At 47.2% G+C, this 10,824-nt stretch overlaps 1 protein-coding gene across 1 annotated transcript in view; it reads left to right on the forward strand.

Moving 5' to 3' along the window:
- The window catches only part of LOC138865658 (rap guanine nucleotide exchange factor-like), a 331,720-nt gene extending 320,896 nt beyond the window's left edge, over positions 1-10,824 (forward strand). Inside the window, exon 5 of the mRNA XM_070136703.1 lies at positions 10,755-10,824. Coding sequence (XP_069992804.1) covers positions 10,755-10,758 — 4 coding nt within the window. The 3' untranslated portion in view covers positions 10,759-10,824. The remainder of the gene's footprint in view (positions 1-10,754) is intronic.

Here is a 10,824-nt window from a genome sequence, read left to right on the forward strand (position 1 = left end):
TGCTGTAATGCTTTGTCTCAAGATTTGTGGGAAACGCTAGCGGAAAGATCCTTGGCGATTTGTAATGATCTGAGACTGGCTGTGAAGTAACTGGTTGAATTATCTGTCGGGAAAAGAAATCGGAGTCAGTGAGACAGTGAACCGTGTCGATAGTTGTGAATGTAGATGATGTTTAGTTATATGTTTAGATCCTCTTCCTCCTTCTCCCCTTCCCCACTCTTCCTCCCCATCATTCACCTCTTCCCATTCTCCTCCTCCTCCTCCTCCTCCTCCTCCTCCTCCCCCTCCTCCTCCTCCTCCTCCCGCTCCCCCAACTCCTCCTCTTCCTCCCACCTTCTTTCTCAACCTCCTCCTCCTCCACTTCCTCCCACTCCCTCTCCCTCCCCATCCTCCTCCTCCCCCTTCTCCTCCTCCTCCTCCTCCTCCCCCTCCTCCCTCCTCCTCCTCCCCCTCCTCCTCCCCCCCTCCTCCCTCCTCCTCCTCCTCCTCCTCCTCCTCCTCCTCCTCCTCCTCCTCCTCTTTAGGCCTAGGGGACTCCATAAGGTTCTCATCAGCGGGGCCTCGCGCGTGGGACGAGCGGCGGCGACGAAGGGTATTAAGAATTCCTCAAGAGTTTTCCTCGAAGAACCGCTTCCCTCCGGAGTAATCGTGAGCTTCGTTCTGCTCTTGTTTTGCTTTATTTTTGGAGGAAATCTTTCTTTTCTTTTCTTTTCTTTTCTTTCTCTCCTTTCCAACTTCTTCCGAGTTTTGAAGGACGTGTGAAATCGCGCGCACTCGATGTCGAGGATTATGCAGATGTGCTCACTCACGCCGAGGAACGGCCGCCTCGTGCATGTACACGCCACGCACGCACATACGTCCAGGGAAAGCGTACACATAGACACGTATTCATGGACCTGTATATGAACACATTCAAACATACAAACGTACATGCTCAAACACGCTCCGTGAGTATACGAAAAAGCTCATGTGCATCTAACTATATAAAGCAGACATACAACACATACATATAGAGATGCGTATACATGTGTGCGTGTGCGTGTGTGTGTTTGTGTGTGTGTGTGTGTGTGTGTGTGTGTGTGTGTGTGTGCATGCGCGTGTGCGTGCGCGTGCGTGCGTGCGTGCGTGCGTGCATGCCAATTGCGAGTATTCCTCTTATTGTTATAGTATACATTGTAAATGTTGCATTTCTTTGCACTGTTTAAGCCTTTAGTTTCGCCAACAGTGGATTTATCAACAGCGTGTTTTTTACGCAACACCAACGATCAGCGAAAAAACTACTGCATATGTGAGAGAGAGGAATGTAAGGAGAGGCGTCGGGCTAGTAAGGCGACGAAAGAGACGGAGAGACAGACTTGTGGAATCAAGAGAAGGTGAGAGATAGGGAGGGAAAAATAAACAGCCTTATAGAAGAAGTAGAGAGGGCGGATATCAGACCAGAAATAGGAATTGATTCACCGAGCGCTAGGGAGGGGGTGAGGGAAGGAGGGAGGGGAAGGGAGAGGGAAAGGGAAGGAGGGAGCAGACAGGGAAGAAGGGAGGGGAAGGGGAAGGGAGAGGGAAGGAGGGAGGGGGAAGGGAGAGGGAAGGAGGGAGGGGGAGGGGGAGGAGAAGATTGAGGGAAGGAGGGAGGGGAGTGGTAGGGGGAGGAAGACGGAAGGAGGGAGAGAGGGGGAAAGGAATGAGAGATTGAGGGGGGAAGGAGGGACAGAGATTGAGGGGGGGAAGGGAGGGAGAGAGATTGAGGGGGGGAAGGGAGGGAGAGAGAAAGGAGGGGAGGAAGGGTGAGAGAGAGGGGGAGGGAAGAGAGAGAGAGAGAGAGAGAGAGAGAGAGAGAGAGAGAGAGAGAGAGAGAGAGAGAGAGACAGGGGTAGTGAGAGACGGACCCAGATACACGGTATCCGCTCGACCTCCCAACACGATCTTTCCTCCGAGCCATATTTTCCCTTATTTTTTTATTTGGTCTCTCTCTCTCCATCTCTTATTTTCCTCTTTTATTTTCCTTCCACGTGTGTGATTTAGCGGCCATAAAGGCGATGATCCTCTGTCTTCTGGCCCGTTTTCTTTTGGCTATTAAAGAGACACGTGCCGGGAATGGGAGAGAAGGAAGAAGAGACAGGGGAGGAAAAAAAAAGGAAGGGAGAAGGGCGGGAATGAGGGAAAAAATGAAATGAAGGAGGGGATAGGCAGAGAAAGAATAAAGGAGGAGATGGAGAAGGAAAAATGTAAGAAAGGAGAGGGAAATCGGAAGAGAAAAATGAAGGAAGAAGGGGGGAGATGATCGAAAAAGGTAATGAAGGTGGGGGAGATAAAGGAGAAAAAGAAAGGAAGGAAGAGGGAGATAAAGGAAAAAATATAGAAGGTAAAAAGGAAAGAAGGAAGGGGGATTGGAAGAAGTGGGAAAAAGGGAGGAAGTGAGTGAAGAAAAGGGATAAGGGAAATAAAATGCACAATGTGGTAAAAAATAAAGGGATGTAAGGAGGAGGGAGGGAGAAGAAAGAGAGGGCGAGAGAGGGAAGAAAAAAATAGGAAAGAAAAGGAAAAGAATGAAGAGGAAAAAAGGAGGAGGATAAGAAGGATGGTGTATAGAAAGAGGGAAGAAATAATGCCTGTTGGTATATCATTGTGAGTGAACAAGGAGGGAACATCTGCGTACCGACATGTGAAAGTCAAATCATAAGGATTAAAAAAAAAAAAAAAAAAAAGAGAGGAAGATAAACACATACAGCAACAACATCAACAAAAACACTAGAAAAAAGGTGAATTTTAACGAAACAAAAGTTGTCAGATGATTAGATAACAAAACAAAAAAAGGAAACAAAATTTCATAGTTTACAAAAATAAATTATTTTTTGTTGTTTTTTAGCTCATTATAGGAAAATAAGTTACAACACTAGCATTGTTTTCGTCTTTCTTTCGCTGCCGGTCGTTATCGCAAACCTTTATCTCTTGGCTTAATCTCTTTTCTTATGTTTCGCTTTTATTCACAGAAATGCTCCAGTGTATTGTGAAACAGGATATGATATTAGGCTTTAAAAATAGTTTGAGATATGTAATGTGTGTGTGTGTGAGAGAGAGAGAAAGAGAGAGAGAGAGAGAGAGAGAGAGAGAGAGAGAGAGAGGGGGGGGGGGAAGAGAGAGGGTGAGGGAGGAAGAGAGAGAGAGAGCGAGAGGGCGATGGATTATTTCGTTGTCTTGTCTTTTTTCTCCCTTTTTTTGCCGTGTTGGTGGAGTCGTTATATTACTTATATTACGTTATATTACTTATATAGTTTATATATATATATATATATATATATATATATATATATATATATATATATTATATAATGTTTCCCTCTTTTGTGTGACAATATATGTAAAGCGAATACGAATTTTTGTCACCCGTTGGAAGCGAAGGAACAGCATCTTGAATTCGGAAAAAGATGTGCCAAGGCGAGAGAGAAGAGGTAAAGAAGTTAAGATGGATGAGGATGCGGTGACGGCGACGGAAGAGGGGAAGAAAGGAAAGGGGAAAAGGGGAAATATTTTCTGTGTGTATTTGTGTGTGTGCTTGTGAAGGAAGGATGCTTGTATGTTTTTGCTCCTCTGTGTGTGTTTATGCGTGATTGTCTGCTTATGCGTGCATGAATATCTCTGTATGGGAGAGATAAAGAGAGAAAACGAGAGAGAAAGAGAGAAAACGAGAAAGAAAGAGAAAACGGGAAAGAAAGAGACTGGCTGAGAGAGAGAGAGAGAAAGAGAGACTGAGAGAGAGGGGGGGGGGCAGCAGGAAACCTATTCGTATATACATTTTTTTTATATATGCATTCTGTTTTTTTAGTGTGTGTTTCTGCTGCAACGAGTCTGCCTGCCTGCCTGCTTGCCTGCTTGCCCGCCCTAAGCATGTGCAGAGTGCAAGAAGGCCCCCGTAAAGCGATTATTCTGTCCCCTCTCGCACTACTTGGCTGAAAATGAATTATTGCTTGGTTGTCATGGCAACACGTGGAGCCGAAACAGCGAGGGGTTTTCTGCGCGATGTCTGCTTTCGGGAAACCTTAACTTCGGCGAAACTTTTGTGATGGAAAGAGGAAATTTGGGCTTAGTGGAAGGAGAGAGGGGAAGAGGGGGTAGAGGGGAAAATTAAGACTCGCGGGTGTATGTGTGTGCGTATGTGCGTGCGTGCGTGTGTGTGTGTAAGTGTGTGTGTGTTTGTGTGTGTGTGTGTGTGTGCGTGTGTGCGCAAGTGTATGTATTTATGTTTGTGTGTTAGTGTGTTCGTGTATGTGTGTGCGTGTGTGTGTGTGTGTGTGTGTGTGTTTGTTTGTGTGTGTACGTGTGTGTGTGTGTGAGAGAGAGAGAGAAAGAGAGAGAGAGAGAGTCCCGGAGGTTAACAAGGACATAGGAAATGAGGTGTTAAGAAAGAAGAGGGGAGAAGTTAAATGAAGGGAGAGGGATGGGGGAAAAGGTAGACCTTGGGACATAGATAAAAAAGGAATGGAAAATATTATTGTGAGGTTTAAACATAAGAAATTGTACAAGAAAAGCATGGGATAACGGGGAATAATGCTCATTATGATATATGAACGGTCTGTATATCTGATTATGTCAGTGTAACTTTATGTTTTATATTATGCAAAGTATATATCCACGTGTGTGTGTGTGTGTGTGTGTGTGTGTGTGTGTGTGTGTGTGTGTGTGCGCGCGCGCGCGCACCTGTACGTGTATGGGTGTTTATGATAGTTATTAATTATAATAACATTCAGGGGAAAAATAAACAGAAATCCTCTTTTCCATCGATCGTGGCGAAACAGAAGAAATACATTTAAACGATGAAAATTGTAAAAAATAATATTAAAAAGAAGAAATAAAGAAAAAACAAGCAATGAAGTTACAGAAACAAAAGAATGATAAGATTGAGGGAAACAAACAACCAATGAAAATAGAAAAAAACGAAGAGAAAACAGTAAAAAGACGGTGGAAATATAGAAAACAATATGAAAATATAGAACAAATAAAATAGAAACCAAACAAATTGCATTGAAGAAAAAAAATGAAAATAAAGAAAATCAATCAGCACCGAAACTAAGCGAAAGACCCCGTAAAGCAGCCGACGACGAAGGCGTCGCAGATGCCGCGACAACGGCACTTAAAGAGTTAAAGAGATGCCGGGGGGAGGGAGGGGGGGGGGTGGCGTCGCAAGTGATCGTCGCAGTTAATTGGTCGAAATGATTGTCGTCGCAGGCGGGCGAGGCTGGTGATTGGACCCATCAGCGGGCGGCCGGCGGGCGTAACCGAGTTTGCGGGGATAACTAGTGCGAATGAGTGCCGCGTCAACACCAGAGGGCGCTCGGCGGTGGAGGGGTGTGGTTGTGAGTGGTCGTGGTGGTTGTGGTTGTGAGTGGTGGTGGTGGCTCTGGTTGTGAGTGGTGGAGGTGGTTGTAGTTGTGAGTGGTCATGATGTTTGTGGTTGTGAGTGATCATAGTAGTTATGGCTGTGGTTGTGAGTGGTCTTGGTGGTTCTGAGTGATCATGGTAGTTATGGTTGTGAGTGGTCGTGGTGGTTGTGGTTGTAAATGGTCGTGGTGGTTGTGGTTGTGAGTGATCGTGATGGTTGTTATGTCATAAAGTTACCCAATGTTATTGGTGCTGTTGGCTTTATTATTTTTGCTAATGTCGTGAGAAATTCATAGGTCTATGTATGTTTGCACATTTCACATGCATGAGTGTGCGTGTGATAGAGAGACAGACAGGCAAGAAACTGCACTGTTAGGGAGCGTCGGTTGCCTGCGGTGCATCAGTAGCACATAAAAAGTTCAGTCCTCCCCCCTCCCTCCCTCCCTCTTTCCCTACTCCCAGTCCTTCCTCGTGCCCTCCCTCCTTCCTTCCACCTTTCTTCCTTCCTCCTTCCCTCCCTCCCTGTCAACCCTTCCACCCTTCCGTCCTTCCCTCACTCTCATCCCTTCTTCCCTTCTTCCATCCTCATTTCCTCCTTCCCTCCCTCATCCCTTCCTCCTCCTCAACCCTTCCTCCCTTCCCTCCCTCCCTCCTTCCCTCCTCTCAATCCTTACTCCATTCCTCCCTACCCTCCCTTCCCTCCCTCCTTCCCTTCTCTCAACCCTTCCTGCCCTCCCTCCCATCCTTCCCTCCTCCCTCCCATCCTTCCCTCCTCCCTCCCATCCTTCCCTCCTCTCCCCCCTTCCTTCCCTCCTCTCCCCCCTTCCTTCCCTCCTCTCCCCCCTTCCTTCCCTCCTCTCCCCATGATATCCAAGCGACGAGCCCGACGATCGCTAATGACGCAATCCGCCGCTCATCCCCGCGATTTCCCGGCGGCGCTTCGATTCATTTCCGTCGAGCGCCACCACGTCGCGGAGGGCGGCTCCCCGGCGGCGCTCTCCTCGGGGGCGGCGGCGGGCGGCGGGCGAGGTGAACGAGAGGAACGAGGGGAACGAGATGAACGGGAGTCAATTGGAAAGTTACGTGGGTTTCGTGTTTTTTTTTTTTCTATTTTTTTAGGAGTAGAGAGGGAGGGGGATGGAGGGAAGGTGTTTTCTTCGTTTTCGTCTGTCGTATATTTTAGAATATTGCAAGGGAAATATATATATATATATATATATATATATATATATATATATATATAATTTTTTACTTTTTTACCCTTTCTTCTTTTCCCCTCAGCTTCCTCTCTTCTTTCTCTTGTTCTTATTTCCTTCCTCCTTTCTGAAGTTCATATCATCCCCTGATATTTTTTTCTTCCTGTACACCTTTCCTTCCTCTTCTCACTTACCCCTTTTACTTCCTCTATTTCTTCGTACTTTACTCTTCCCCTTTTCCCCTTTTCCTACTTCCCTCTTCCCAATTCCCCACCATCTCTTCTACCTTGCTAGTCACCTTTCTACCCCCTCCCCCCCTTGATGAGACGAGAGTCCGGGGGAGGAGGTGGAAGTAGGGAAGGGGGAGGCATAGGGGAGGACTGTATCTCAGGGTACAGTACGTGAATCCATTTCGGTTTTAATTCACTTTTCGTGTATTGTATTATACTCGCGGGTCGACGAGTAAGCAGACTTGTGTGTCATTTTCCGGGCTTGGGAGCAATTTAGCGCGGCGAGTATCGTCAACAATGTTTAAATGCCAAAATGTACGTGGCGGAGCTAGCCGTTGTTAGCCCTGTGCAGTACGTATAATTGCGTTTAAGTATCTGTAAATAAATGCGATGTGTTAAAAAAAGAATATACATACATACAGACATACTTGCTCTACATAAATACACACACACACACACTTTATACGAACTACAGAATCTAAAGTATGAGCAATAAATAAATAATTGCTGCCATCAACTGATTACGTCCAGTTGACCCGCCGCGAGTGGAGACAAGCCTGTCGAGATCATAATTGGAGGGGCGGCGACCTGTGAATTGAAGGGGCCTGTGACGAAAGTGACGTCATCACTCCGGGGAATTTGTTGTGGGGGGAGAGGGGGAGGCAGGGAGTAGGAGGGGGTGAATGGGGAAGGGAGGAGGAGGGAGGGAGGGAAAAGGAAGGAAGGGGTAGTAGGAGGAGAGGAGGAGGAAGCGAAAGGAAGAAGGGGGAAGGAGGAGTGGGAGGAGGGAGTATAAGGGAGAGGGAAAATGGAAGGGGGAAGAAAGATGTGGAGGAAATAAGGGAGAGAAAAGGCAAATGAAGAAAAGTGGTTAGGAGGAGGAGAAAGAAAGGGAAAGAAAGGTGGAGAATGGACGGGAGAACAACGGAGGTCACATCAGAGTTGTGGTCCTTGCAACTGCCTCTTGACTCACCGAAGTGACCATGTCTGTGAAGTCTGTGAAGGAAGTCCGCGCAATGCAAACAGGACCATTTTATCGGAAAGGCGAGACGGCAACTCGATAACGAAACGATCGCGATTTGCTTTTTTTATTCCAATAAAACGACTTGTTTATATTGTGGGTTTTTCATTCGTTGTGTCAACATGCGATTTACTCTCGGCTTTCGGTGCTCATGCGGAATTTGGTTATTTGTAGCTTGTATTTTTGACGCTGTTGGTTTGTTTAGTTAATGAACGCTCGGCCGTTATGGCGAGGGTGCGGTATTTTGGCGATCGTACGTTAGATGGAAAGGGTAGATGAGGTGAAGTTATGCTGAATGGTTATGACTGTTTTGATTTGGAGAGTTCGGGCGGCGAGGACTTACGCTTTGTAGAAAGGTAACAATCGGAATTGATAAGTTCGCCGTTAAATACATTTGTTGGCTTTGCGAACTTCAGTATTCATTCAGACCTTTGCTTCTGCATCTGTCAGCGTGAACTTAGGCAGGGGAATCTCGGTAGACTTCACGCTAAATGAGTTGTTTGTTGTTTGCAGTTGCTCTTGTAGCGGTCTCTCGTGCCGTCGGTCCGGGACTGCGGTCTCGTTTGCGGGAACTTTGTTGCTCTGCGCTTATTGGTGGGGTTGGCGTGGGTGCCGGTTTTACGGTGGAGTGTGCTGTGGTTTCCGTGGCTGTATGCGTGATTGGTGATTGTGAAATATATTTAGGTGTTTATAACCTAGTGTTGGCATTGTGTAGATGCGATGTGAGATTTTACACACCGCTATATCGGTGTGCGTGTGTTTGTATGCGTGTGCGAGCTTGTGTGTGAACCCGATTGTGTGTATGTACACATGTGATTGCGCAAGAGCACCGGAAGCGGACCCGATAAGGGGCCGGGTCGTACTTCCGAGCGTTCCATAGAGCGGATTTAGTCTACGGGTAAACCCATGCGTCGCGGCGGTCGGCCCTTGACCCCAGGAGGGGGTGGGGGGGGGCGTGGACGCTAAATGGCTCCTCGAGGCTGATCTAGCGGGTGATTCCGACGCCGCCCCCCTCCGCGCCCCCTCCGCCAGCTCCCCATTAAGTAGCCATTTAGCGCGAGGGAGCGACGGGTCGTTTCGGGAAGGGAAGGTCGTTCGAGGAGGTAAGAGGCAAGCAATGGGCGGGGGAAGGTCAGCGCGAATGGCCTTCAAGAGTGACGCAGCGGAGAGGCCTTGGAGGAAAGGGGGTCGTGGGGAGGGCTTGGGAGGGGGGAGGGGGGAGAGGGACGATACGAATATAAGCGACGTCATAATTTTGGGTTTGCGTCGGATTTCACGTCATGTAACGGGATTTTACTGGCGACGGGGCGAACGTCCCTCGTGTCTTTGTTAGTTCGAGTGAATTTATCGTTATCGTTATGTCGGGGAAGATTTCCGTGCCGTATCCACCGCTCGCGTCGGCTCTCGCGCTCGAAGGAAAAATGTTGGAAATTGCTCAGCGTCAAGGAGAAATCGGCCGCCTCCCCTTTCCACCTTCCTTTCCACTAGATCACTTCCAGGTCAGGATTTCTCTGGTGGCAGCCTTTAAGAAGCCCAAGTTGCCGGAAAACGTTTAACTTGGGCCGTTTCTTTCCCTTCTCGCCGCCAGAGAGGGGAAAAAGGAGAGGGAAACGTTTAACGCCACCCAGAGTGCGCAGCGGAAGAGCATCAGGGTTTGTTTTGTGTCTGATAGCCGAGGGGACGAAGGCCAAAACATCAGTGCAATTACATTAAGCACACTCTCAAAAAAAAAAGAAAAAAAAACGTTTTCGACCCCGAGAGTGAGTGTGTGAGAAAAACGTTTCGTCGGCAGGGTAGAGGTGATTCCAATCCGGTTTAAACGTCTGGAAACTCGAGTAAAGACTGGAGTTGGGAATAGCGAGGGCGGGCGGAAGGCACTGGATGATAAAGACGGAGATTGAGGCAAAGGCAGATAGAGCAAGAGGGGAGAGAAAGGCAGAGACAGAAACAGACAGAGACGGAGGCGGAGACAGAAAGGAAGCGAGAAAGGGAAGGCGGAAGAATAGAACAGATTGTCTTTAATTGGAGCGGCATAAACCGAAAGGGGAGAGGAGAGACTAAGCGAAAGGGGGGACGTTTTCTCATGGGGAAAAAGGGGGAAAATTGGCTTTTGTGGCTCGGGTGTTGAGGCGTCGCTTCAAACGGGGATGGGCTGACAGGCTCTTCTGAGAATCGGGGATGTGGAGGGGGGGGGGGTGACCGGGATAAGCTCGCCTTCAGTTAGGGAACATGACGATGGATGTTTTTGTTGCGGTGGTTGTTGCAGTGTGTGTGTGTGTGTGTGTGTGTGTGTGTGTGGGTGTGTGTGGGTGTGTGTGTGTGTGTGTGTTGTGCGGTTGTGTGTGGTGTGCGGTTGTGTGTGGAGTACATGTGTGTATGTTTATGTATGGCTTTGTACGTTTTGTGGCTGTATTGTTTTTTGTGCACGAATGTAGTTTTGCATCTTTATGTATCTATTTATTTGTATGTGCTTTTTTGCATGTATATGAAATGTATTTCTGCTATATGTTTTTGTGCATATGTGTATCTCTAAATGCATTTGTGCTCGTTACAGGATTATCTGTATTTTGTGTGTGTGTGTGTGTGTGTGTGTGTGTGTGTCGTTGTATCAATTTGTGTGTACATACCTTTGTGTATGTATGTATCTTTATGTACGTGTGTATCTGTGTATGTGTCTGTGTATCTATACATGTGTGGGTGTATCTTTGTTTACCTGGAGCTTTGTCTATGTATGTTTATAGGAACGGGTTGATGAGTGATTGCATATACCTATACAGTAAATGCTATATGTGTGTTTTGTACGAATTGAGAATTTTAAAGATACATATGATTGACAATTTTGGATTAACCATATTTGGGTAAGATATACGTGTCTCCCTTTTCCCTCTCTCTCCAATCCAACAACTAATCGCCATATTTATTTCTTTACAGGTAAGTGACCGACAGAATCCCCCATCCTTAGAACACCAGCCCTGAGAGGGAGAACGCCCCCCGAAGGCGC

Source organism: Penaeus vannamei, chromosome 22, assembly GCF_042767895.1.
Source record: "Penaeus vannamei isolate JL-2024 chromosome 22, ASM4276789v1, whole genome shotgun sequence".
NCBI classification, from domain to species: domain Eukaryota; kingdom Metazoa; phylum Arthropoda; class Malacostraca; order Decapoda; family Penaeidae; genus Penaeus; species Penaeus vannamei.